Source organism: Odocoileus virginianus, chromosome 23, assembly GCF_023699985.2.
Source record: "Odocoileus virginianus isolate 20LAN1187 ecotype Illinois chromosome 23, Ovbor_1.2, whole genome shotgun sequence".
In the NCBI taxonomy this organism is placed as follows: Eukaryota; Metazoa; Chordata; class Mammalia; order Artiodactyla; family Cervidae; genus Odocoileus; species Odocoileus virginianus.
In genome coordinates, this window is record NC_069696.1 from 9,184,900 (window position 1) to 9,212,555 (window position 27,656).

Sequence of the window (27,656 nt, forward strand, 5' to 3'; positions counted from 1 at the left end):
TTATTTCAGGAGATGGTGATGCAAGGTAGAGTGTTCCAGAATTTTGAGCATGTGGGACATTTATACCATTGGACTTAAGAGCATTCCAGTTTCTGCCTAAACAGGGAACTGTCTCTCTGCTAGGCATCCCCACACTAGGGCACATTTAATTTCTCATCAGGGAGAGGGCGAGGTTTTCCCTGGAGGGTGCCTGAACAGTACCTTCTTAGGTATTCAATAATTGTTTAATGAAGAACGGAGTCGGTGTGATAGCAAGAGGTTATCGTGGAGAAACAAGAACTATCCTCCCGGGCCGGGCAGGTCTAGAGCCGGGAAATTTTCACGTCGCCATAGCAACGACCCCCTCCACGCGCAGCCCAGAGGAAACTACAAGTCCCATAAGTAGCCGCGGGTTCCCCGCCTCCAGGAGAGGCGGGGCTCAGGAGAGAGCGGAACCGGCTTTACCTCTTTCCTGCAGCGTGATTGGCCCTCGGCCCTTGGAGGCGGCCTATGAGTGCGCTCCGGGAGAGCGGCGAAGCTAATATGGCTTCCTACACCTGGTGACGGTTGAAGAAACTGTGTTAGGTCTCATGGAGAAGCCCCGGGGCGTCGAGGTGAGAGGGAGAGGACTTCTCGTGACTGGGAAAGGGAACCCCGAGAGCCTCGCTCGGTGGGCCTTCGTTAGGCCTTTGAGCGACGCCTGGAGGGTGGAGGATGGACGGATGGATAAACAGGTAGTTACGCTGAGCGAGGCCAGAGGCGATTGGTGTCGCCTTTTGCTCCCGTTCTCCTGGGTCCGAGTGAGGTTGAGAGAGGAACAGCTTCACTGGCCTGGGGGAAGAGGAACTGGATTCAGGATATGAGAGCTCCTGAATCTTCCTTCTCCCCCTTGTCTCATGGTGGCGTCTTTAGGGACTATGAGGCCAGTCACAGCCTGGTGGGAAGTAAAGGAAGATTAAAGTTTAATAAATATTCCGTATCTGGAGCGTATCCGTGCGTTGTCTCCCACAATAACAAGTCTTGTGTTATTGTCTCTTTTTATTACGGATCATGCAGCTGAGGCTTGGAGAGGGTGGTGCTACTCCCCAGGAGGGTCACACAGCTGTAAAGTGAAGGAGATGAGCACTAGGTCTGTCAGGTTCCAAAACTCTCCCTGTTTGACTTTTTCCACTCTTCCCACCACCTGTAACCCATACATCCTTTCATCATTTGGCTTCTGGTCACCTTATATTTGAATTTCCTTTCTGGCACATTTGCATGTGTAGTGTAAATATAAAGTGGAATCGCTCAAAAGCGCTACAAGAGTAAAGAAGAATCATCGTCAGTGTAGAGTGTGAATAACGCCCAGTTTTAGAGCTGTCGCTGACTGCTGAGAACAGAACTAGGCTTTCCATAGCGCCTGGGTGCTCATAGCAGCCCTCTAAAGAAGGCTTGTTACAGCCATTGTACTGGTGGAGAACCCCAGAGCCCTAAGTAGGAGAGCCTGGATTCCAACTCCGGCATATCTGATTTGAGAGCCTGTGCTTTTAACCAGTAATGAGCACCAGCATTTATTGAGCACTTGCTGTGTGCAAGTCACTATTCTGAGTGCCTTTCCCATGTTAACCCTTACTTCTCCCCCAAAGCCTATGAAATAGGTGGGATTGTCCTCATTTACAGATGGGGAAACCGAGGCACTGAGATTGAACTGCTGCAGGTCATATAGTAGGGATGGTTTTGGAGTCTTAGCCTAGAGCCCAAACGCTTCACACCTTTTCTGCTACATGCCAGTTAAATTCATATACAATACCTCATTTTACATTGCACATCTTTTGAGCCAAATATTTTTCTTGTTTTATAGATGAGAAAATTGAGACCCAGACAGGTTAAAACAACTTACCCAAGGACCCACAGCTAGTTAGGATCAAGGCTGAGTCCAAAGCTGTGGTATGTCCCACAGTGCTAGTATGTCATTTGCCTCAAATCCTCTTTAGGGCAGTCTGGGCCCCAAATTAACTTTCGTTTGACTTAAATTGTTTTTAAGTTGAAATTACTTTGGTGTACATCTGCTGAAGGGGGAAGAATGAGTTTCTAAAATACATCTTTTCCAAAATGTCTTCATGAGGCCCCATGCTTAGTATATTTTCACATCACTGTATTCTGTGTAAATTGTGGTAAAATGTCATCATGTGTGAATTCGCAGAGGACCCTGGTGACTTCCTAATACATGTTTCTGTCTTGCTAAGGTATTCTTTTGACTTGCAGTTGAGAAATGTATAAACAAGAGTAATGATCCTGATGTTTACGAAAGGGGTGTTTGTACCTGCCACTCGGCCCAGAAGCGTTGACTTGACCAAGAACTGGAAAGGGAGTTGATAGCAGACCTGCAGTTTCCATTGTCTTACAGTAAGCCAAGCATGATTGCTTCTGCCTGCTTTGTGTCATCCTTTTCCTAGGAGACTCCGTCTTCAGAACCGATGGAGGAGGAAGAGGAAGACGATGACCTGGAGCTCTTCGGCGGCTATGACAGTTTCCGGAGTTATAACAGCAGCGCGGGCAGTGAGAGCAGCTCCTATCTTGAGGAGTCAAGTGAAGCAGAACATGAGGATCGGGAAGCGGGGGAGCTGCCCACCTCCCCGCTGCATCTGCTCAGCCCTGGGACACCGCGATCCTTAGACGGCAGTGGTTCTGAGCCAGGTGCCTTCAAAGTGTCCCCCGAAGATAGGGAGGTTTCAGAGGCTATGGATGGAGAGGTAGATGTAGGCCAGGTGCGTGGAGCTGTGCAGGTGTAAAGGGCTCTTTGATCTGATGTCTAAGGACCCGTGAGAGAGACAGAGGCACTCCAAGTATCCCCAAGGGTCATTTCAGTCTAATTTCAAGTTGTGATTTCATTCTTTTCACACAATTAATATTCATTCAGCACATATTAGATGCCAGTCATTAACATGGTGGTGCTTTTGCGTTTGTGTAAATAATATTTGGTGGATTTCTAAGCCTGGGTCTTGAGAATATATGACACCTAATGTGATCTGGTTACTCTCTGGGAAGGGACAAGAAATAGCTTGTGAGTTGGAAGTGAGAGGCAAGGAAATACAGAATTAAGTGACCTCCAGGTAAGAGGATGAGGGCAGATAAGAATCCCCGTGAATCATCTGGAAGCCAGTTGGCTTCAGAGGTATGATGCTTGCATAGCTGCTGGACCTCTGTGTCAGGGCCTCCAGTGTGGGGACTGCCTGTGCAAAGAGGCAGGTTAGATGGTCTGTGATGACACTCCTGTTTCCTGGTCCCTTTACTCTTTAGAGGAGGAGCATCTAATACTCTTTGTCCATTCATTTGTCTTCTCTTCCTCTCTCCCCTTTTATTTTTATTTATTAAATTATTTATGTTACTGTTGGTTGCGCTGGGTCTTCATTGCTGCACGTGGGCTTTCTCTAGTTGTAGCAAATGGGGGTACTTCGTTGTGGTATACGGGCTTCTTGTGTGGCTTCTCTTATTGTAGACCACAGGCTGTAGGTGCACGGGCTTCAGTAGTTGCAGCACATGGGCTCAGTAGTTGTGGGGCACGGGCTTAGCTGCATTGTGGCACGTGTAATCTTCCCAGGCCAAGGATCAAATCCGCCTTTCCTGCACTGGCAGGCAGATTCTTAGCCACTGTACCACCAGGGAAGTCCTATCTCCCCTTTCTTTTATTTTTCTCCCTTCTGTCTTCTTCCAGTCATTCTCTTAGAATCTTAGCACTAGAATGAACTATTAGAGACCATCTAGTCTGGGGGTGCACACACCTGGCCACACATTAGAATCATCTGGGGAACTTCTCATAACCACTGATGTCTGTGTCCCACCACAGATCAGGTCATTCTAATCAGGGCATTTTTAAATGCTTTCCAGGTGATTCTAATGTGATATCAGGGATGAATCATTGATCTAGTTGAGCCTCTTTAGAGATGAAGAAAACAGGCCCACAGAAGTTAAATGATATGGGTACATTTTTGTCTTCTCATTTTCCTCTTTGCAAACTTTCCCCGGTTGTCCTCAGGGATTCTCCTTAGCCCCAGTGCTGGCACACACAGCCAAGGGAAGCCACCCAGCTTCACGGTACACACCCAAACCACTTCCTCCTATTCCAGTTCTGTCAGCCTTAGGGGGTTAATGCAGTGCCCCAGGTTTGAAGGGCCCATCATTTTGTTTGAATTGGGGTGATGATCGAGGGAGTCACCTGCTAAATTCTCTTCCCAGCTGTCTGTGAGATGTGTGGGATCGTGGGTACCAGGGAAGCCTTCTTCTCCAAGACCAAGAGATTCTGCAGTGTCTCCTGTTCCAGAAGCTACTCCTCCAACTCCAAGAAAGCCAGTATATTGGCGAGATTACAGGTGAGAGGCAGTCACTTGGAAGACCCTTCCCGGGGCCCTGGGTACTGAGTGAGGAACTACCAACTGTGCTGGCGAGGGGCCCAGAGGGCTTGGGCAGGACATTGCTTGTGGCCTTCTGAGGTTGTAAATGGCCTGGTATTTCTTATGCACCCATTTCTGGAGCTCAGTAAGTTGCAGATTCATGGAGCTACGCTTCACCCCCAACCCTCACCCCTCAGGGTCTGATGTGTCCTCAGAAAGTTCTCTTTTTGGCCGTGCTGCGTGGAATGTGGGAATTTCAGCTCCAGGGATGGAACCCATGCCCCCCTGCAGTGGAAGTGCAGAGTCCTAACCACTGGGCCACCAGGGAACCGCTGCCCTCAATAAGTTGTATATAAGAACTCTGGGGGGAGTCTGGCACCCATGTCTTCCTGCTGCACTTTTACAAATGCTCTGAAAGGAAGCTGGGAAATGGGCCACAAGCTTCTCCGGCCATGGTGGGTTTGAGAAGATGGTGTCTCGTCTCTGACTCCATTCCACAGGCAGATGCCTAGAAAGTCTTAGCAACCTCGAGTTAACTATTGACATTTGTAGAACTCTGAGAAGGGGGAGGATTCTTGGAGATGTGTTGTCTAACCCACATACTGATTGACAAGTGTGCTGAGGTCCAGAGAGGAAGAATGATTTACCTATGGGCTCTGTAGGAAGAGGACTGAGCTGAAACTGGAGCCTCTTCTCGGGAGCCTGGCCTTGTGTCTTCACTATGCTGGTTTGCAAACTTGACTACACATAGGGGTCACCTGAAAAGTTTCAAAAATCTCATGAAGATTATGGTTTAATTGGAAGGGAGCACAGCCTAGATATAGGCGGCTTTAACGAGCACCCGAGGTGATTGTCCAGTGAAGCCTGATGCTTATTGTGTGTCTCAGCCCAGCTCTTCTAGTTAAAGCCTCGTGCAGTGCATGTTATCTCTCACTCATGAGACAGTTACTGTTGTCTCCCTCGCTTTGCAGATTTTAGTCAAGGCATAAGAAAGTCCTTCCCAGTGAGCTAATAATAACATTGTTATTAACTACAGTCTGGGGATACTTGAGAAGGGCTTGGCACCCTCAGTCTAACCAGTGATTCCTAAAAAATGAATTTTTAAAGATTCCTGTTTCAAAGACTCAAAAATTTTTACTCACTTACTCCAAGGTACACAAATAAAATTCAAGAGCCAGGATTTGGCGCCATGTCTGTGTGGAACTTCAGTTCAATTCAGTCACTCAGTCATGTCCAACTCTCTTCGACCCCAGGAACTGCAGCACTTCAGGCCTCCCTGTCCATCACCAACTCCCGGAGTTTACTCAAACTCATGTCCATTGAGTCAGTGATGCCATCCAACCACCTCATCCTCTGTCGTCCCCTTCTCTTCCTGCCTTCAATCTTTCCCAGCATCAGGGTCTTTTCAAATGAGTCAGCTCTTTGCATCAGGTGGCAAAAGTATTGGAGTTTCAGCTTCAGCATTAGTCCTTCCAATGAATATTCAGGATTGATTTCCTTTAGGATGGACTGGTTGGATCTCCTTGCAGTCCAAGGGACTCTGAAGAGTCTTCTCCAGCACCACAGTTCAAAAGCGTCAATTCTTTGGCTCTCAGCTTTCTTTATAGTCCAACTCTCATATCCATACCTGACCACTGGAAAAACCATAGCCTTGACTAGATGGACCTTTGTTGGCAAAGTAATGTCTCTGCTTTTTAATACGTTGTTTAGGTTCGTCGTAACTTTTCTTCCAAGGAGTAAGTGTCTTTTTATTTCATGGCTGCAGTCACCATCTGCAGTGATTTTGGAACTTAAACCGACATTTTTTTTAATTTTAAATTTTGTCTGTGCCACTTGTCTTGCAGGATCTCAGTTCCCCGACCAGGGATTGAACCCGGGTCCGTGGCAGTGGAAGCGCCAGATCCTAACCACTAGACCATCAGGGAACTCCCTAAACCCACATTTCTATTTCTTTAATCTCTCTTTTTTTTATTTAAACTTTTTACTTTGTATTACAGTAGCTTCCTTTGTGGTTCAGTGGTAAAGAATCTGCCTGCCAATGCAAGAGAGGTGGGTTTGATCCCTGTGTCGGGAAGATCCCCTGAAGAAGGAAATGACAACCCACTCCTGTATTCTTGCCTGGGAAATCCCATGGACAGAGGAGCCTGATGGGCTACAGTCCATGGGGTTGCAAATGAGTCGGACACAACTGACTGAACAACATAGCCGATTAACAGTGCTAATGATAGTTTCAGGTGGACAGCAGAGGGATTCAGCCATACATATGCGTGTATCCATTCTCCTCCAATCATTGATCTCTTGAATAAATTTTCTGGGCCTCTCTGATCAGTGCTTAAGCTACAAATTACAGACCAGGTCTTCCCCATAACTCAGATGGTAAAGAATCTGCCTCTGATGCAGGAGACCCAGGTTTGATCCCTGGGTCTGGAAAATCCCCTGGAGAAGGAAATAGCAATCCACTCCAGTATACTTGCCTGGAGAAAAATCCCATGAACAGAGGAGCCTGGCAGGCTACAGTCCATGGGTCACAAAGAGTTGGACATGACTAAGCAACTAATACAAACACAGGTCAGTAGGACCCCTTTGAGTACCTCATAAACTGTTCAGTTCATGAGCCTTCTGAAACCCCCTCTCTGCCATAAACCCATAGGAGCACCAGAGGAAGGAGAAGGCTGAGAGCTGAGGCCAACAGCAAGAGGTTCCTTGCAGCAGCAGGGCTTAAAAGATGGAAAATTTATCCCTCCTTGCCCTCTGGCTCTGCCAACCCCCCCACCCCTGCAGGTGAACAATAGCTAAGTGCTTATTGAGTTCAGCACGGTATGTGACCCTCACCCTTGCAACTCCCCCCTGAGCTAAGCATTATAATTGTTATCATCTTGATTTACAAGTTAAGAAACTGGAGTCCCAAAGAGGTTACCTGGGCAGTCCAAATCCAGAGCCTTGTTATCAGCCTTTAGGCTACAGATGCGCTCTCCTCCCTCCAGGGAAAACCACCTACCAAGAAGGCCAAAGTCCTGCACAAAGCTGCCTGGTCTGCCAAAATTGGAGCCTTCCTCCACTCCCAGGGGACAGGACAGCTTGCCGACGGGACCCCAACTGGGCAGGACGGTAAGTCAGTGGGGACTGGCGCTCAGGAAGCCGGTGGGGTGTGGTGCCAGGACTTGGCGAGTGGGGGGGGCCGCTCCCTAGGAGCCAGGATTGGAGAAGGGGGCCAGCTAGAAAGGACCAGCCCAGGCTCGCTTTAGATGGCATCTTCCTCACCCGGGAGTAACTGTGAGATGGCCCAGAAGATCCCTCAATCACTCTCCCCTTGAGCACTTAAAAGCCAAGAGTTAGCTTCCTTTGTTTAGCATTGCCTGTAGCCCTCTGGCTTTTGTTTCCCTGGGGCAGTGGAGACCTAGATCTCCTCTGTGAAGAATGGTGGTAGGATTAGCAACTTCTCTTTCTTTCTGAGTGTAAGTAGCTGTTTCTAAATAAATGTAGGCTGGAAGCTATGCACTAGGTGGTCTGACACAGCTGCCAGATCAGGGCTGGAGGGGCTGTGGTTTGTGCACCTCCCACCCATCTAGATTGGCTATGGCCAATGAGAGGTTGGGGACAGTCTGAGGAATTTAAGCCCGAGGGTCTTTGAACTTCCGTCTTTCTCTTGGGGGAGGAAGATCAGACATTTCCCTCTGAGTGTTCCTCTACTGCTGAGAGTCTGGCGGCCTCTGGATGAGGTCCTCCCCATCCCATCCCCATGGCCACTGCTGGGGCAGGTATGGGGCGAGCCCAGGCTGTACGGAGGGGAAGGGGCCTGTGCTCCCGCTCCCCAGGCACGGGCTCCCGGAGTGGCCACTGCTGGGGCAGGCGTGGGGCGGGCCCGGGCTGTGCGGAGGGGAAGGGGCCTGTGCTCCCGCTCCCCAGGCACGGGCTCCTGGAGTGGCCACTGCTGGGGCAGGCGTGGGGCTCCTGGAGAGCCTGCGGTGGGGGCTCCCCGCTTCGGCCCCTCAGCTCTGGCCCTCTTGGTCCCGCAGCGCTGGTCTTGGGTTTCGACTGGGGGAAGTTCCTGAAGGACCACAGCTACAAGGCTGCCCCCGTCAGCTGCTTTAAGCACGTGAGTGCCCCGGGCACCAGGGGGGCGGACAGGGGCCCAGGCGCGGCCGCCGGCTCACTGCTTTGGCAGCAGGAGCGAACAGGATGAAGTCTGGGTGCCCGGCTTTGTGGCTCGCTCCAATTCACCTTTCTGTCCACTTGTTCTTCACCAAGTCCTCACGGACCCTCACCAAGAGCTTCGAGCACGTCCCATGGAGGTCCCCCCCAGGCTTATTCACATAATAGCACTTTGTGCTTTGGTATCCAGAGCCAACTGTAAGAATCCCCTTCTCTTTCCCCCATTTTTAGTGCTTTCCTGTTGACAGCTTGGTGCTTGTGAACTGCCCTGGACCCATTGGCTCCCGGGAGGCAGATGGGGCGCCTCCTGGAACCCCTTCTGCTAAAGGCTCCCTGACTCCCTGTCACTGCATACTCAGTTGCATCTGACTCCTTGAGACCCCATGGACTGTAGCCTGCCAGGCTCCACCATCTATGGAGTTTTCCTGGCAAGAACACTAGAGTGGGTTGTCATCTCCTCCTTCAGAGGATCTTCCCAACCCAGGGATTGAACCCTGCATTGGCAGGCAGATTCTTCGTCTTTCAAGCCAATTTCCTATAGCCCAGGAAATCTGGAGAAGGCCTATTTATTTTATTTTGGCTGCACTGGGTCTTTGTTGTGGAGCCAGGGGCTTCTCATTACGGCACAAGGGCTTAGTTGCCCCTTGGCTTGTGGGTGCTTAGTCCCCAACCAGGGATTGACCTCACATCCCCTGCACTGGCAGGCAGATTCTTGTCCACTGTACCACGAGAGAAATCCAGCCACCCCGTGTGACGATTGAAGGAGTGCTGTTTGTGTCTTAGAAGTGCCTGTCGCATAGTGAGAGTGGGAAACTGCTAGGTGTCTGCTGGCACAGGTGTGATGTGCCTGGGAGGGTGACAGCTAGGAGCCAGTCCTGTAGAGATTAGCAGCGCTGTGTGACACCCCTACTCCCATCCCCTGACTCGGCTCTTCACAGGGGTGGGCACCTCAGTTCATCGCTTCTTCCCTAGACCTGGGCCTGGCCTTCCATGCACAGTGAGTGAGGGGAAACACCAAGGGGCAAAGGAGAAAGATACAGCATCCTGTGAAGCCCTGCATCCAGCCTCTCTCCTGCCCACCCGGGTGGCTCACTGTCCCCTTGAACCCTCTCACCACTACGCAGGTCCCACTCTATGACCAGTGGGAGGATGTGATGAAGGGAATGAAGGTGGAGGTACTCAACAGCGATGCCGTGCTCCCCAGCCGGGTGTACTGGATTGCCTCGGTCATCCAGGCAGCAGGTGGGTGCTCCTCTGAGCAAGGCAGGGTCAGGGGCTGAGGGCGACATCTCCAGATGGACAGGTAGTGTCGGAGCAGACATCAGCTTCATAAAACAAAAAACCCGCCCACTGGAGTTTCGTTCTCCCTTTTTGCTATGCTTTCATGTTACCTACTTCTTAGAGGGGACCACAGAGCTTGGCGAGTTTGGAAACTCCCATTCTGAAGTTCATTCCAGGGTAGATCAGACCGTAGAAAATTACTCCCCCTACTGTGCCATACTGCCTTCCAGGTACATGGCAGGGGTTTGTTTTCACTCTGGCTATTGCAGAAGGGGTTCTTGGAGTAGGCAGCCTGGTTTAGGCTGGAGAAGCAAGAAGCCCTAAGAGTTACCTCTCCTTCCTCCTGCTCAGGGTACCGGGTGCTGCTCCGGTATGAAGGCTTTGAAAATGATGCCAGCCATGACTTCTGGTGCAACCTGGGGACAGTTGATGTCCACCCCATCGGCTGGTGTGCCATCAACAGCAAGATCCTGGTGCCCCCGAGGAGTGAGTTGATGAGCGTGCTGCCCATCCTGGTTCCTGTGGGCCCCTGGGAGAAGTCAGGCCAGCCCAGAGCCCACCTGCCTCCTCCCTTCCTCTCCCTTGTCCAGAGGCCCCAGGGCAGGTCCAGGTTGGGGAATCCAGGACTGCCGGGCTGAGAAGGCAGAAATACGTTATTCAGGCCCCTCTGCTACTCTCTGGGGCAGACTGGCACCTGTCAGCAGAGTGGTGGCAGTCTGTACTCAGGATTCTGCTCTGCCTCCCCAGCCATCCATGCCAAGTTCACCGACTGGAAGGGCTACCTCATGAAACGCCTGGTGGGCTCCAGGACGCTGCCCGTCGACTTCCATATCAAGGTCTGGCAGAGCACCCTGGGGTCTCCTAACTGGTCTGCTCCTGCCCCTTTCCCCTTCTGTCTGTCCTTTGTGCTGCTCACTGGAGTATTTTTTCTAAGACCCCCTTGATTTAGCCATCAGAGCAGCTCCAGATTCCCTAAGTATGGGTGGTGGGCATCATCTACCATTAGGTTCCTCCCTGCTTTGAGCCAGCCTCATTGGTCATGTTGCTTTGTCTGCTGGGTGCTCTTCCAGATCCTTCCTTTGCTCATAGTGTTTTCAAGAGTGTTCATTCAACTGGGCTTCCCAGGTGGCGCTAGTAGTAAAGAACCTGCATGCACTGTTAGAGACCTTTATTCATTCAATAGATTTGACTTAAGTGCTTGTAGTATACAAGGCACTGCCATCTGGCACTCGCCCCCTCCTGGTGGGATTTGGAATTGCACTGCTCAGTCCCCGCCACTACTAAGAAACTGGAATGGTTCTCCCTGAGTCTGCAGTGCCCCGGTGCTGGAAAAGCCCCACAGAACTTCCTACCCGTCCTCTATCCCAGGCAGGACAGCGCCAGAATCTCAGCAGACAGAACTGTCTTTTCACCCCGGCCCCACCACCGGGGCTCTAGAGCAGCTGTGGGATCTTGGTCACTATCCTTGGCTGTGTCCAAGGGGCAGGCATTACTGCTGAGGTGCTAGGAGAGCCGTTCAGAGCTGCAGCCTGGCAGGGCCAGGGCTGAAATTAGAGGTATCGAGGCAAAGGGTGCTCAGTTCTCTAAACACCAGGCTGGTTTAGTGGGTGCTGTCGGCAGGGGCTGGAAGGTAGGGAGCACCGGGAGGGACTCGTGATCAGAGTGCAGATCCCTGAAAGAGCACAGAGCTGGACCCCAAGCCCAGATTTGTTGCTCAGCTCTGGCACTGATGACCCCGTGTGACTCTAGGTGAGTCACACGACCTCCCTGGGGCACTGTTTGCTTAATCTGAAAAGCAGTCTGTGATTCCCATCACAATGACTTGCTGGCATTTTGGTGCACACATTGTAAATATTCTATCATCCCAGGGCCTTAGGAGCCAGGGTGGAACCTGGTGGGCAGGAGGGGCTCCTCTGCCGGTTTCCTCGCCCCCCACCCCGTCCCGTCCTCTGGTTACTCCCAAGGGACAGGACAGGACAGTGAGAGGGAGGGATCAACCCAGCAGGCCTGTGTTCTGATGTCATTGCAGATGGTGGAGAGCATGAAGTACCCCTTTCGGCAGGGCATGCGGCTGGAGGTGGTGGACAAGTCCCAGGTGTCCCGGACCCGCATGGCTGTGGTGGACACAGTCATCGGGGGTCGCCTGCGGCTCCTCTACGAGGATGGCGACAGTGATGATGACTTCTGGTGCCACATGTGGAGTCCCCTGATCCACCCTGTGGGCTGGTCCAGGCGAGTCGGCCACGGCATCAAGCTGTCAGGTTAGCCGTCCCTGGCCAGCATGGGCCTGGGTCAGGGTGGGGGCACATCTCTGCATCCCACAACTAATCTGAGTAATGGGGACAGTCATGTTTACCCTGAGCATGGCAGGACTTGACCAGGTGTCCCGAGGGGTTGCGTGACTTGACCAAGGACACTCAGCCTGAAGTGTGTTGTGTGTTTTAGTTGCTCAGTCGTGTCCAACTCTTGGCAATCCCATGGACTGTAGCCCGCCAGGCTCCTCTGTCCATGGAATTCTCCAGGCAAGAACACTGGAGTGAGTTGCCATTTCCTTCTCCAGCCTGAAATGGTAAAAGTTAATTCGCAACTACAGGCTCCAGGCCACATCCTCTCCTGGCAACATAGGAGGAGTCTGGGTCCTCAGGGCTGAATAGTTCCAACAGAGAGCTCCTGGTGGAGGGGTGAGGGGCTGCTGAGCAGCCCCACATTCTGGGGGAGGTGTGGAGATGGTCGTGTTAGCAGCTTCAACTTCCTTCTCCCCCTTCCTCCCTCCACTATCTCCCTAAAAGAGAGGCGCAGCGACATGGCCCACCACCCCGCCTTCCGGAAGATCTACTGTGACGCTGTTCCTTACTTGTTCAAGAAGGTGAGGCCCAGCCCTGGGCACTTCCCCTTGGCCACAGGTCCACTCCAGACCTGAGGCCCTGGATCTCCCCTCCCCTCCCCGTTTCCTTGTCAGGCCAACAGCAGCTGAGGCCTCTTTCCCACTCGTCCCCGGGCCAGTCCAGAGATTGCCCAACTGCCCCATTCCTTTAAGGTTCGAGCTGTCTACACAGAAGGTGGCTGGTTTGAGGAGGGGATGAAACTGGAGGCCATTGACCCCCTGAATCTGGGCAACATCTGCGTGGCGACCATCTGCAAGGTGAGCCTGGGCTCCTTCCGGCCTCCAGCAGCACTTCCTGTGGGCAGGGCGCTGGCAGAGCGCCCCCTACTGGCTGCTCCTGAGTGGCCTGGTTTTTTGCACACATAGACTTAGCTCCTGGCTCGGAATCTGCTTTCTCGTCAGGGGTCAGAGGCTTGCCAGCCCTATGGGCTGGTCCAGGCCTGTCGGCCACGGCATCAAGCTATCAGGTTAGCAGAGTCCCTGGCCAGCCACCTATGGGTGCTACTGAACACCTGGCCTGAGCCTGGTCCTGGGTCAGCTGTAGGCCTTCCCGCCACCACCTGCTGTCTCCTTTGGGGGCTAGTCTTGTCACGCCACAGCCGGGCTGGCGTTGCCGCAGACCTCGGTTACTGCTGCAGCCTGAGGAGCCAGCAACCACCCCTCAGCCCTCCTGGGGACACGATGATTCGTCCATCTAGCAAATCTCCAGGCTGGGCCCCCAAGTTCACCCTGAGAACACAGTGACAAAAGGACAGACAGTTCCTGCTGGCACAGCATGTGGTGTCCATTGAGGGGGTCAGGAAGATCCCCTAGGAGAGGAAATAGCAACCCACTCCAGTATTCTTGCCTGGAGGGGCTTGTCGGGCTGCAGTCCATGCAGTTGCAGAGTCTGACATGACTGACCACACATGTGGAAGCTAGATGATTTTACCATTACACGGGTTACATGAGTGCTGAGTGCTCTGCAAAGCAGCTCCATCCTCATATCCCTATCCTGTCACCTCACCCTGGGGTGGGGGTGCAGTTTAGAATCCCAGGTTCTGTCTGTTTCCCTCTCTGCCACCACTAGGTACTCCTAGATGGTTACCTGATGATCTGTGTGGACGGGGGGCCCTCCACAGATGGCTCTGACTGGTTCTGTTACCATGCTTCCTCCCACGCCATCTTCCCAGCCAACTTCTGCCAGAAGAATGACATTGAGCTCACACCCCCGAAAGGTAAGACTGGCATACAGTCAGAGGGAGCAGGGTTGAGGCCACAGGCCAAGCCAGACTCCGGGAGCTTGAAGTCTGAGTGGACTGGAGAGGTGACGCACTCTGCAAGGCCACCACTAGCCCTTGGTCTGGGCTGGCTGGGCCCCATGGCCCCATGTGGCTTGGTGAGCAGAGCTCCCACCTGTCCCTCTGGGCAGTGAGCACCCTGTACTGCAGGACCGTGGGCCTAGAGCAGGTGCCAGCCTGGGGAGGAGGGAAGAATGTTGCTGGGGAGACTGTGGGCTGAGTCCTGATGGAGCTGCAGGAGCCCCTTTGGCTCTGTAGGGGGCTTTCCAGGACTCCCCCTCACCTCCCTCCCTCCTCATCTCCGCGTTCCACTCCAGGGTACGAGGCTCACACTTTCAGCTGGGAGGTCTACTTGGAGAAGACTAAGGCGAAGGCAGCTCCATCAAGACTCTTCAACATGGTGAGGAGACCAACCCTGCCCACCATCACCCGAGGTGGCGATTCCAGCCCCTTCTCTTCTCGAGTCCCTGCTGCTAAGATCAGTTGTTTCAGGGAGAAGTGCCAAACTCTGATGCGGATGCGTGCTGAACAGTCAGCCAGTCCCTCTCCCAGAGGGGCTGGCACCTGGGATCACAGTGCAGAGTGGTTCCTGGTCTGAGGACCACCCCCCCAAACCCCTGCAGGCAGGCTCGGACCCGCTCCCACACCCAGGGCTGCCCCGCCAGGGTGGGGACCTAGCTGATTTGCTCGGCCTTGATGCCCATTCCAGGACTGCCCCAACCATGGCTTCAAGGTGGGCATGAAGCTGGAGGCCGTGGACCTGATGGAGCCCCGGCTCATCTGTGTGGCCACTGTGAAGCGGGTGGTGCACCGACTCCTTAGCATCCACTTCGATGGCTGGGATAGCGAGTACGACCAGTGGGTGGACTGCGAGTCCCCGGACATCTACCCCGTCGGCTGGTGTGAGCTCACCGGCTACCAGCTCCAGCCACCTGTGGCTACAGGTCTGGGCTCTCCTGGCCCTGAAGGGCTCTTGACTTTCTTTTTCCTTCCTGCCACTCTCCGCCCCACCTCCCCCACCACACACCCACCTTTGGCCCTCTGGCGTGAGATCGAGCATCTCCTGGACCACTTCCTGGGAGAGAGTGGCCCTGGTCTCCCCCTTCTGCTCCTGACTTCTCTGTCTCCCTCTCCCTCTGGCCTGCAGAGCTCCTTCTTTGACCTTGCCCACTCTGTCATATGCTCGTGCCCTTGTGCACCAGGTAAATCACCCAGGCCCCTCTGAGCACCCTGGTGATGTGGGTGGGCAGAAGGGACAGCTGTCATCCAGTCCCTCCCCACAGCCCCTCCCATTCTCACGGCCCAGCTCTGGCTTTCCTTCAGGGGCGTCCCCTGTGTAAGGGAGGCCGGTGAGGGGTGGGCAGGGATCTTGGGACGTGCTCTTTTCACTTCATGTCTGTGTCTTTCAACAACAGAGCCCACCACGCCTCTGAAAGCCAAAGAGGCCACAAAGAAGAAAAAGAAACAGTTTGGGAAGAAACGTAAGTGATACTCTAAAGCTGCCCAGCTGGGGTGGGACCTGGGATCAGCTGAGCCTGTGTACCTGGGCGGGGGGCCACTACCCAGATCAGTCACACTCTTCATGGCCCCACCTCTCCTTTGCCCCTTGCCCCATGAGCCTATCCATCACCCTGTGTCTTAGGGACCCGGATCACAATTAGGGAGTCTTCTGGTCTCTGGCAATGGTCAGGATGCTGAGGAAAAGAAACAAGAGGCTGTATGGGTTGGAGCAGGGGTCGCGGGTGGCCTGGTCTCTGAGGCCTTGTGCAGTTGCGGTGTATGAGAGTAAAAGATTTAAGAGCAAACAGACGGAAGTCATTCTCTCATGACCCCCAGGGGGAGGGAGCAAGGGTGACCCCCGAGCATAGGGACCTCTCACAGGCCGACCCAACCTCAGCAGACCCCAGGCTGAGCTGCAGTGAGCTGGGCTCCCCGACGTGGTCTCCGCAGAAGAGAGGATGTCCCGAAAGGGAACAGAGAGGAAACAGACACGGTCCCTGGGCAGGGTTAAGATCCTGTGAGGGTGTGGCATGGATCAAGTGACAGGACCCTGTGCCGTTGAGAATCAGGGCTGGGAAAATCACGCTGTAGACGTGAAGAAAGTGAGGAGCAGAAACAGGAAGCTTAACCACCATGGTGGGGTGGGGGCACTAATCCGTTACTGGGGAGAAGCTCTGAGCCTTGGGCACACAGCCCTGAGGGGTGAGGTCAGAGTTTGGGCCTTGGTCCTCCCCGGCTGATACCTTCCCCTCTGCTGGGCTGCCGGACCACTGTTTCATGTGGATACAGCCCTCGCCTGGATTGAATTCTGTTTTTATTCCAAGGAAAAAGAATACCACCGGCCAAGACGCGGCCCCTCAGACAGGGGTCCAAGAAGGCCCTGCTGGAGGAGGACCTGCAGGCGGCGGCGAAGGTGCCATCGGAGCCCACTCCTGATGAGAGTGAGAGCTTCCCGCACAAGGCTGGGGCCGGTGGGCGGCTCCATGCTTAGAGGCCGGTCCTCTCCTTCCCCACCTGGGCACAGAAGAGCAGAGTCAGGCTTGAAGGGCATTTTCTGGGCACCGAGTAGCCTTTCTCAGACCACTGGGCCCAGAGGGCTTCCCAGACACCCGCCCCCAGCTCTGAATGGAGCCGAGCACTGGCCTGGCCCTCCCCACCCCAACCCCAGCCCATGCACTTAGCAGGGTGGGCTGCCTGCCAGGCTGGTGGGACAGGGCCCTAGGCCTTGGCTACTGCCTGCCCCACAGAGGGGAAGGGGCTCTCCCTGCCACACCCCAAGGGCCCCTGTCTGTAGGAAGCCCGGTTCCTTCTCCAGATCTTGAGCTCCATGCATCTCTCCTTCTTGCCCTGCACCTCTCTTCCTCTTCAGTCATCACTGTGCGTGTGAAGGAAGAGCACTTGGACGTGGCCATGGCCGACAAGACCCCGAGTCCGGAGCTGCCTGTCCCGGTCGAGAACATCAAACAGGAGATGGATGACTGAGCCTTCCTCGTTGCCAGCCAGAAGCCAGCCTAGGGCGCCTCTCTCGCCACCAGGCCAACCTACTTTACTTTGGAGACTGAGCCTTTTTGCATAAATTTTGCCTGGTACTGTGGGGGCCAGGCACCCAAGGATCAGCCAGGGTCGCCTCTGGCCTCCTCTCCAGCAAGGCCATGAGACGGGGGCCACCTGTGAGCAGCTCCCTCTCCAGCGAGAGCTCCTGAGGCTCTTCCTCACTCGTCCCCTCCACTCCCCCACACTGCTCCATTGGCCGGGGGGGGCTACACATGGCAGACAAGTTGGCTAATGGTTAGGCCTGCGCAGATCTCGAGGTGGGGACAGTAGTCACCTGACAGACGTGAGTGGTGTCAGGGGTACAGCCTCTGCCCCAGACACCATGCGGAATGGCCCCTGCTGCCTGGGTTGGGGCTCTGCTCTTCCTGGCACCCCAAGGAGGTTGGGGAGCCCTGTACCGGCGCCCAGCTCTGGCAGCAGCTGAGCAGCAGTGACCGTCACGTAGGTCCCAGTGACTTGTGAGGTGGCCTTGATCTGTTTTTCCTTGGCATGAGTACTGATTGCATTTCCAAGAGGAGCAGAGGCAAGGTCTGCCCCCTAGGAAAGGGAGCTTGCCAGGGCCTCAGGTGGGGGAGACCACACCAGTCCCTATGCCATGGGAAGGGGGGTGGGTCTGGGTGTGTGCACACGCGTGCAAGCATCCCCTGAGAGAGAAGGTGCCACCATTGTTGAACTTGACCCACTCTGGAGCCCAGCTGGACTAGGACCTGTCCTTTTCTTTCTCCCTTCCTCTGTTAACCAGGAACAGGTCTGGCCTTGCCAGAAAGTCTTGGGGCCTCGACACGGGATGTCCGCCCTGCTGGCTGACGTGGCCCTGAAGGAGCTCCTGGAGGCAGGGACATGCTTCTTGGTCCTTTGCCTCACTGTGCGTGTCCTTAACTCCATAATAGATTTTGATTCTGCTGCTCCTCTGAAAGTACATTCTAGAAGTTCACCTAGTGTCTGCCCACATTTCAGCTGCTTCTGTTCCGCAGTTAAGTCTCCTTTGAAGCTGTCTTCTCCCTCTGACCCACCGTCTCTTCAGGAGACCTGGGACCTAAGTGGTAACAGGCTGCTGTCCTCAGCCCCTCTTGCCCTCCACCACGTGTTTGAGTAGAGACAGCATGGCTGGGTGTGTCCCTGTGTTACCCTGTAATAGCTGCCACAGTCCGTGCCTGCCAGATGGGATGCTGACCTTGGGTGTGTAGAGGACCCTACTGTTAGATGTCATCCCGGAGATGGGCGACCAGCCCAAGGGGAGCCAATTTCAGTTCAGAGAGAACCAGATCTTCTGTCCTTTCCTAAAGGCACTGTGCAGGCTCAGGTGGAATAGAAACGAGGCCTAGGAAGCCCCCTCTTGCAGCCTGAACTCCCCTAGATGTGACAGGGGCCGTGCCTCCCCTCACCCCACCTCATGGTGATGGGTGGGTCAGTGGAGGAAGGTGGCTGACAGTAGCGTGCAGTTCCACAGCCTGCTCGCATGGCCTGCCTTTGTTGAGGGTGATTGCCCAGCTGAGAAGAATCATTGTCCCCTCTGCTCTTCCCTTTAAAGGATCAAGTTCTGACTGAAGAGCTGGGGTGATGGGACTTGTTTGACCTTCAGTTTTGCTTCTTCCTGAGTGAAGAAGTTGATGCCCACAGTGCGTGAGCACAGCACGTAGGGCTAGGGGACAAGTTTAGCTGCCGATCCAGCCCCAGATGGGCTTCCCACACTTAAATCCTCTGAGATGATTAAATCCCTTTCTTGCTGCAGTCAGTCCGTGTTCCTTCTGTTCTGAGACGCCACCCCACCAGGTCGGCTACAGAGGCGGGGAGAGTTCACCCATGAAGAGTGCAAGACACGTCTCCACAGCAGACACCGTGGTACTTGTCTCTGCCACTCCCCTCCAGGACCCCGGGCTCCCCAGAGGCCCAGCCCATCTTCACGCCCCTCGTGACCAGCATGAAGGTGCCCTCAGCGAGCATGTGACCAAGTGTACACACATCCCTGGGCCCTGGAGGTTAGTCAGGCACAGATGGACGTGTTGACCTCCAGGACGTTTTAACTCAAAGCACAGAATGAACCTTGGCCCTCCACTGCCCTTGCCATTGGATGGGACGATAAGTCTTCAAGTTCCACAGCAGTGGTGGGGGTCGTGGAGGGAGGGGGAAACACCTGAAGGCTGGAAGATGTCCTGAGGAACAGAAGCCTCTCCACTCCTTGCCCCACTGCCCGACGGCCTGCAGTGAGCACCTCTCTGGGGCAAACACTGGTGGAACCCCCTGCACTTTCCTTTACTGTCACCCCATTGGCCCCTTGGCTGCTTGAGGGATGGGGAAGCAAGGGAATTGGCGTTTGTGACAGCCTCATGCCAGACTAGTTTACAAGTGTTCACACCACTTACTTCATCCTTGATCCTGTGAGGACATGGTGACTTTATTTTACATGTAAGAGAAAGAAGGCTCATTAAAGTTCAGTAACTTGGTGGCCTAAGTTGACAAGAAATGGCAACAGGGGGATTAAACCAGCTTGTCTTGGCCAGGTCACAAGACTCGGTGGCTTCAATCTGGTGAGCAACCCAACGCAGAACATTCTGCCAGGGATCAGGGCCTGTGTCCTTCAAGGCCTTTGTATTCCTGGGAGGAAGCAGCTACTTTAAATAGAAGTAGAAATAAATCCTAGGGCTTCCCTGATGACTTAGTAGTAAAGAATCTGCCTGCCAGTGCAGGAGATGCTGGCTTGATCCCTGGTCTAGGGAGATCCCACATGCTGCAGGCCAACTACTGAGCCTGTGCTCTAGAACCCAGGAGCTGCAACCCAGCCCACGGGCAGCTAACTGCTGAAGCCCAAGAGCCGCCACAAGAGAAGCCTGCACACCTCAAGAAGAGGAGCCCCCATTTGCTGCAATTCGAGAAAAACCTGTGCAGCCAAGAAGACCCAGCACAGCCAAAATAAAAGAAACCCCTGGTGTGATCACTCACCTAGAGCCAGACATTGTGGAATGTGAAGTCAAGTGGGCCTTAGAAAGCATCACTATGAACAAAGCTAGTGGAGGTGATGAAAATCCAGTTGAGCTATTTTAAATCCTAAAAGATGATGCTGTGAAAGTGCTGCACTCAATATGCCATCAAATTTGGAAAACTCAGCAGTGGCCACAGGACTGGAAAAGGTGTTTTCATTCCAGTCCCAAAGAAAGACAATGCCAAAGATGCTTAAACTATCACACAATTGCACTCATCTCACACGCAAGTAAAGTAATGCTCAAAATTCTCCAAGCCAGGCTTCAATAGTATGTGAACGGTGAACTTCCAGATGTTCAAGCTGGTTTTAGAAAAGGCAGAGGAAACAGAGATCAAATTGGATCACTGAAAAAGTGACAGTTCCAGAAAAACATCTAGTGCTTTATTGAGTATGCCAAAGCCTTTGTGTGGATCACAACAAACTGGAAAATTTCTTAAAGAGATGGGAATACCAGATCACCTGACCTGCCTCCTGAGAAATCTGTATGCAGGTCAGGAAGCAACAGTTAGAACTGGACATGGAACAACAGACTGGTTCTAAATAGGGAAAGGAGTATGTCAAAGCTGTATATTGTCACCCTGCTTATTTAACTTCTATGCAGAGGACATCATGAGAAACGCTGGGCTGGATGAACCACATGCTGGAATCAAGATTGCTGGTAAAAATATCAATAACCTCAGACATGCAGATGATACCACCCTTATGGCAGAAAGCAAAGAACTAAAGAGCCTTTTGATGAAAGTGAAAGAGGAGAGTGAAAAAGTTGGCTTAAAACTCAACATTCAGAAAACTAAGATCATGGCATCTGGTCCCATCACTTCATGGCAAATAGATGGGGAAACAGTGGCAGACTCTATTTTTGGGGGGGCTCCAAAATCACTGCAGATGGTGACTGCATCCATGAAATTTAAAAGATGCTTGCTCCTTGAAAGAAAAATTATGACCAACCTAGATAGCATACAGTAGATAGTAGAGACATTACTTTGCCGACAAAGGTCCAGATATCTAGTCAAAGCTTTGGTTTTTCCAGTAGTCATGTATGGATGACAGTTGGACCATAAAGAAAGTTGAGCGCCAAAGAATTGATGCTTTTGAACTGTGGTGTTGGAGAAGACTCTGAGAGTCCCTTGGATAGCAAGGAGATCCAACCAGTCCATCCTAAAGGAAATCAATCCTGAATATTCATTGGAAGAACTGATGCTGAAGCTGAAACTCCAATACTTTGGCCACCTGATGCGAAGAACTGACTCATTTGAAAAGACCCTGATGCTGTGAATGATTGAAGGCGGGAGGAGAAGGGGACGACATAGGATGAGATGATTGGATGGCATTACCAACTCAAGGGACATGAGTTTGAGCAAACTCCAGGAGTTGGTGATGGACAGGGAGGCCTGGAATGCTGCAGCCCATGGGGTCACAGAAAGTCAGACTCAACTGAGCGACTGAGCTGAACTGAATTATGATCCCAATTACTTTAAAAAAAAAAAAAAAAGGAATTCAACTATATGTTTTGTCAAATGTAATGTCAAGGGGGTGATGGAGTCTGACCCGTGGTGCCAACAACACATCTGTACCCTTGCTCTTCCCACCCCAGCAACAAGTGAGACCCCCGAGATCGGGTGGGAAAAGGCTGAATCGACAGCAAGCCAGCAGTGACCGTCACTGTGGGATTCTCCTGGACACACATCGTCCCGGGAGGCTGCAGCTTAATCAGGCCACTGTCCCAGGGGACAAAACGGCGTGTGGTCATTTCTTCACAAGCCCCATCTGAGCTTAGCCCAGAGCTGGAGAGGGTGGACATCACTCTCAGATGCCACCAGAAATACATCTGGTCCCTGCCCAGATCTACAACCTCATGAAACTGAGACCAAGAGAAAGACCCTTACCACCGTAAGGGCCTTAAAACCTGACCCACCCGAGGCCTCATCGCCCCCACCCCTCGGCCTACCTCGTTCACTCTCTGCCATCTTCCCTTCATGGGGGTCCCCCGGGCGCCAGGCCTGGGGGCCGGGGTCCACTTGGCCTTCCTGGCAGCCCGGCCCCGGCAGGCTTCAAAGACAGCAGCTGCGGCCTTCACCCTCTGGCCACGGGCACTGGGGGGGGTGGCACAGGTGGCCCCCACGCGCAGGTTCAGACCCGCCAGCCACCTGAGAAGAAATGGGGCGGGGAGCCCCCGTGCCGAACTTCCCTGAGGACAGCAAGGAGGTCCTTGGGTTTGGGCACAGTGGGGCCGAGTGGATGAGAGTGGACACACCAGTTAAGTGATCCTGAGCAAGTCAAACCTCAATCCCCTCCCTGTAAAAGGGGGCTGGTAATAAACAGTGGTGGAGGACTGGTGAGCCAAAGCGATGGAGACAAGCTCCTGAATTTAACGTCATCTTACAGTCACCACCAGGAGGTGGACACAGTCACCATCATCCCCTTTACAGATGACTTAACAGCACAGAGAGCCCACGTGGCTCAAGAGGAGACAATCACAGAGGCGGCTTTGAGCCCTGGTCTCTGGGCTCCAGGGCCCTTGCTGCTTTCTTGGGCAATGAGGTACAGTGCTCTCACATGCTGACTAGGTCCACTCGGCTGGGCAGATTCCACCCCCACTTTATGAATGAGGGAACAGAGGCTCAGGGAAACTCACCCCAAGCCCTGTGGGGTAGCTCCCCAGGGAGGGTAGCTGGCCCTGGCAGGATCCTCCCCCACCATAGGTGCTCAAATGGCACCAACCTGGTGTCCCCAGGGAGACGTGGGGGCTTGAGAGCAGCTGGCCCCAGCTGGGGGGTTCAGGTGGGGGTGCTCACCTGTGAAGTGGGAGCAGCTGGCAGTCACAGCGGAAGGGGTTGCCGCTGAGGTCAATGAGCTCCAGCTCGCTGAGACCGGGCAGGGCAGGCAGTGTCTGCAGCTGGTTCTTCTGTAGGTGTAGGCTCCGGAGCCGGGGCCCCAGGCCCGAGAAGGCTCCAGGAGAAATCTGCAGGAAGGCGCCAGGCCCTGGTGTGAGCTCCTGCCGGCCCGTCCCAGCCCCAGGCCTGGGGAGTGGAGAGCCCAAGGCGGGGGCAGGAAGGGCAGTGCTGGTGGAAGACCCAGGCTGGTCCAAGGCCAAAGCACTTGCCCTCTACAAGTCACCCAGACCCCCAGTTCACGGTTCTTTCTGCTAGACCCTATCCCCCACACAATAACAAAAGCCCTGCCCACAAAGCGTGTAACAGCAGGTAATCCCACAGACCCTGGGGAGCTCCCGCCTCCAGGCCTCAGCAGCGTCCTCCCTGCCTCCATGTGGCACTGTGTTCCGGCCTGCTCCATGGCCCACGCCTGAGTTCCTGGGGGCAGGCGCAGTGCCCAGCTCATCTCAGGGCCCTCACGCCCAGCCTCGGGCCCAGCGAGGCAGGGCAGCGGTGTGGGCTGAGAACACAAGCTGCCTCCCCTTGCCCCTTCTCCCCTGCGCCCACCTGCTCCAGGCCACTGCTGTTCAGAAAGAGGTGCTGCAGCGAACGGCCCACAGGCCGGAAGGCGCCATCTCGTAGGGCCCCGAGCGGGTTCCCCGAGAGCTGCAGCTCCAGAAGGGCTGGCAGCCCCTCCAGGGCCTCAGAGGGCACCTCGTCCAGCTGGTTCCTGTCCAGGTGCAGCTTCTCCAGCTCCCGAGCAGGGGCCAGCGCCCCAGGGGACACTCGGGTGAGGCGGTTCCCACTCAGGTAGAGCCAGCGCAAGGCCCGCCCGCCTTCCAGGTCACCGGGCGCCAGGTGGTCCAGGGCGTTGTCCTGCAGGTGCAGGGAGAAGAGGCTGGGCAGGGCGAGCAAGGCAGCCCCTGGCACCCGCACGAAGCGGTTCCGCTCCAGGTACAGGTAGCCCAGGCGGGGGGCCCCCTCGAGGGCGGCAGCGCTGAGGCCAGAAAGCCGGTTGTCCGACAGGTAGAGGTAGAGAAGGCTGTCCAGCCCCGCCAGGGCGCCCGCCTCCAGCTCCGTGAGGCCGCAGTGCTGCAGGTGCAGCGACACGAGGCGGCCCAGGCCCGGGAAGGCCGCTCGGGGCACCACGGGGAAGCGGTTCCGCCTGAGGTCCAGAAGCTGGGTGTCGTTGGGGAAGCCGCGGGGCACGGCCTGCAGGCCCCGGCCCTCACAGCTGCTGTGCCGCGATTCGGGGACGCACACGCAGGTGCGCGGGCAGGGCCCGGCCGCCCCGGCCTCCTCCCCGGAGGCACCGGCAGGGGCGCGGGGCCGCGCGGCCGCCAGCTCGTTGGCCTCCTCCTCCGCCGCCGCCCCGAACTCGGGGCAGCGCAGGTCCAAGGGTCGCAGGGCGTCCAGGGCCTCCCCGCGCAGGCGCCGAGGCCCCCAGCACGCGCCGTCCGAGCGCACGCGCGCCCGCGCCAGCCACTCCAGCAGCGGCCGGGCCCGGCAGCCGCACCACAGCGGGTTCCCCTGCAGCCGCAGCCGGCGCAGCTGTCCCGGGCCCTGCAGCGGCGGCAGGGCGTCCAGCTGGTTCCCGCGGAGGTCCAGCGTATGCAGGCGGGGGCAGAGGGCGAAGGCCCGGGCATCCAGGGCCTGCAGGGCCCCATGGTCCAGCCTCAGCTCCCGCAGGCCGGGGAGCGCCAGCCCGTCCTCCTCCCCCGCGTAGGTGAAGGGGTTGTGGCCCAGCTCGAGGCGGACCAGGCCACGGGCCTGGGACAAGGCCATCCCGGGCAGGGCCTGCAGCTCGTTGTGGTGCAGGCTGAGCCGGCGCAGGGCCGGCAGGCCGGCCAGGGCCTCTGGGGCCAGCACGCTGAGCGCGTTGTGCGACAGCTGCAGCCAGCGGGCGCGCACCAGCCCCTGGAACGCCATGGCGGGCAGGTAGACCAGGGCGTTGTGGGCCAGGTTCAGCGTGGTCACCGCGCCCAGCGCCCCGAACGTCCCTGGCCGCAGCTCCTCCAGCAGGTTCCCCGCCAGCTCCAGCCGCTGCAGCGAGCCCAGCCCGTCCAGCGCCTCCTGGGGCAGCGCGCTCAGGCGGTTGGAGGCCAGGTTGAGGAGGAGCAGGCGGCCCAGGCCTCGGAAGGCCCCTTCGGCCACCAGCTCCACCTGGCAGTACCGCAGGTCCAGATGTGTCAGGTAAGGCAGGTCCCGGAAGGCAGCCGGGGGGATCTCCTTCAGCATGTTGCCCTGGAGCTCCAGACGCTGGGTCAGCTGAGCCGGGAGAGGAGGGCGAGGCTGAGGGGCACCCGGACCACAGCCTGTGCCCCTTGCTAACGCTGGCATGTGCTCTTCCGTCACCTGGAACAGTCTCCCCCTGCCTTCTCTTCATCCTGCTCCCTGACACCTCCTCCAGGAAGCCTTCCTCCTCAGCCCCCCGGGTATCCCCGGCTCTGGCACTTTCCACGTTGAACTGTCACTGCCCCCTCTGCTTTCACTCTCCTATCCAGCTCTTGACTCCACGGGCAGAGACCATAACTTATCCCAGTAGATCCCTAGTTCACTGCCCCAGGGCCTGTAATTAACTCAGTGTCTCTTATAGGTCACTTAACTTGTTCCAGTCACTTAGGATTTTAAATAGATCATCTCCCTGTAGTTGGCTGTTATCATTCCCATTTTACAGATGTGAAGACGGAGGCTCAGGGAGGCAAAGTGAGTTGCCGGAGCCTCCCCCAGCCAGGTAGTGGCAGATCCTCCGGTGCTAGCCCAGGCTCCTCCTGCTGTCCTCCCCCACCCCACCTTGCCCTGCTGACCTCAGGGATGGCGGTCGGCACCTCGGTGAGGTTCTGGTGCCGGCAGGCGACATGCCTCCTGGGATTGTCGCAGACGCAGGCCTGCGGACAGCGCTGGGCCACCGCACACCGGTTTGGCCCCAGTGGCAGCAGCAGTGGAAGCAGCAGCACCAGGGAGACACTCTGGGGCCTGGCAGAGAGAAGGGCCAATTGTTTGCAGAACAAGAGACCCACACTGTCCGCTTCCCTGAACACTGCTTCTTGTCCCAGAGCCCCTCAGACATTTTCCTCCTCTGGTGCTGGGGAGCTGTCATTACCCTGAGCCTCCAACCCCTCCATTGAGCTGGGATTCCGTGTTTTACACCAGAGGCAACAGGATCAGACCGAGGGACGACCTGGCGAGTCTCTGTGACTGTCTGCCCAGTGCCTTGGTGAGGCTTTGCCCAGTCCAGAGGAGTGGACAGGCTGTACAGAGGCTCCTGGGTCCAGCGGAGGCCTGTCCTCCCAGGGTGAGGTCGGCGATGGAGAGTCAGCCGTTCCTCAGACTGATGTGGCATCGGCATTCTGGTGCTAGGGAGCATGACACCCACCTTGAGAAGACGGCCCGGCAGCCAGAGGGGCAGACCCAGGCCTGGCCCGAGTGAGACTAGACTTTGGGGGACCAGGTGTCATGGGGTCCAAGAGCCTCAAGGAGCCTTAGTGGCTGGCCAGTGCCACTCTGACAGGCAGGCTGGTAGGAGCTCCGACTTCTCTCCTGTTTATTCCTCTGCTGTCCTTTCTTCATCTTAGCGCCACCCAGCTGGCCTGGCCTGGGGGAAACTGAGGGTATGGCCTTGGGGCTGTGCTTTGGGCCAGGTCTGTCCACTTACCCGTCTGTCCACCCACCATGCGTCCACTGCCCAGCAAGACCCCTTCACCTCCCAACTGCTACCTGCCTCCTCACGGGGCCCACCATGCCACGGTGGCACTCCTTGCTCCCCCAGCCCTCTGCTCACCACCAACACCCAGAGGGAACTTTCCGAAATACAGGTGGGCCCTGACACCCCAGCTGAAAACCCTCCAGCATCTCACTGCCTATGCTGGTAAGTCCCGAGTCCTGACTCCCTGACAGGTACCCACCCGCTGGAGCCTTCAGCGTTCCCGTTGGCTGCCCTACCGTAAGTACGCAGAGCAGCTCCCTCCTGTCTGCCTGCCACGCGAACCTCACCAGCTCTTCCTGTGTCTGTCCTCAGCTCTGTGAGCAGCCCTTCCTGGCCCCTGGGCTGGCTCCTACCCTGAGCCACCCCATTTCTGCTCACTGACTTGTCACTGTCTATTTTGCAGTCTCCTTGGAGTCCCAGGGTCGAGCCTGGCCTTGGGGCTGGTGGCATCCTCTAGAGTCTGTAATGAGGTTGAGTCTCAGGGCAGGCTGCTGTGGGGTGGGGGGTGCATGGGGACAGATCCCTGAAGGTCAAGCATCCAGGCCTTGGAGGGCTGCCAAGCTCTCAGCCGGGCTCCTGGAGGACTAGCCCAGGGGAGCTCCTGGGAGCAGCTGCACCCGCCATCTTACACAAAATCTTGAGACCCTCGGAAAATCTCGGTCCAGGAAGATCCCAGGGCCCCTGCCCCCCAGCCCTGAGAGGCCCAGGGGCTTGCCTGCAGCCATGCAGCTTCTCTGACCCCCTCCCCCGGCAACCCCGGGGCCCCAGTACTCACCCCGTCATGCCGATCGCACGGCCAGTCTGGCCTGGAGGCGCAACACAGAGAAAGGCTGGCGACGGTCCCCCGCCTGGACGCCGGGGGAGCCCCCCCTCCCGGCCTGCAGACCTGGCAGTGGGGGCAGAGCTGAATGGGAGGCTTTGTGAGGTGAGGGAGAAATGGGCATGGCGGGAGCAGCGGCTGGAGTTACAGGGCCTCAGACCGAGTCCCTGGGCCAGCCCAGCCAGGAGGGGCCTCGAGGGGCCGGCCAGCCCGTGGGTCCCAGGCCGGACTTCCTCCTGCTGTGGGTCCTTGGGCAGGGCTGCGCCTCCTGCTGTTA

The 27,656-nt window shown here is 55.8% G+C and overlaps 2 protein-coding genes and 1 non-coding gene across 5 annotated transcripts; 1 reads left to right on the top strand and 2 right to left on the bottom strand.

The window, feature by feature from the left end:
* L3MBTL2 (L3MBTL histone methyl-lysine binding protein 2) lies at positions 1-18,735 on the top strand. 2 transcript variants are annotated; one of them, XM_020876959.2, is made up of 17 exons: positions 1-593; positions 2,415-2,655; positions 4,195-4,328; positions 7,334-7,457; positions 8,366-8,445; positions 9,626-9,743; positions 10,134-10,268; positions 10,530-10,618; positions 11,812-12,043; positions 12,572-12,648; positions 12,820-12,924; positions 13,736-13,883; positions 14,264-14,346; positions 14,656-14,890; positions 15,362-15,427; positions 16,271-16,359; positions 16,816-16,905. In XM_020876959.2, exons 1-17 carry the CDS (start codon positions 570-572, stop codon positions 16,831-16,833), a joined length of 1,998 nt encoding a protein of 665 aa, XP_020732618.1. In that variant the 5' UTR covers positions 1-569; the 3' UTR covers positions 16,834-16,905. The 2 variants fall into 2 exon arrangements, with proteins under 2 accessions (XP_020732618.1, XP_020732617.1); XM_020876958.2 differs by having other exon boundaries at positions 4-593; positions 16,271-16,387; positions 16,816-18,735.
* On the bottom strand, positions 6,202-6,274 carry TRNAG-UCC (transfer RNA glycine (anticodon UCC)). Its single transcript has one exon. It is a non-coding gene; the product is annotated as a tRNA-Gly (tRNA).
* On the bottom strand, positions 16,244-27,656 carry CHADL (chondroadherin like). 2 transcript variants are annotated; one of them, XM_070453408.1, is made up of 6 exons: positions 27,335-27,656; positions 25,661-25,829; positions 23,421-25,121; positions 22,776-22,942; positions 21,929-22,127; positions 16,244-19,595 (listed from the first exon to the last, which is right to left on the bottom strand). In XM_070453408.1, exons 1-6 carry the CDS (start codon positions 27,340-27,342, stop codon positions 19,563-19,565), a joined length of 2,277 nt encoding a protein of 758 aa, XP_070309509.1. In that variant the 5' UTR covers positions 27,343-27,656; the 3' UTR covers positions 16,244-19,562. The 2 variants fall into 2 exon arrangements, with proteins under 2 accessions (XP_070309509.1, XP_020732620.2); XM_020876961.2 differs by having other exon boundaries at positions 16,244-16,460; positions 27,335-27,654.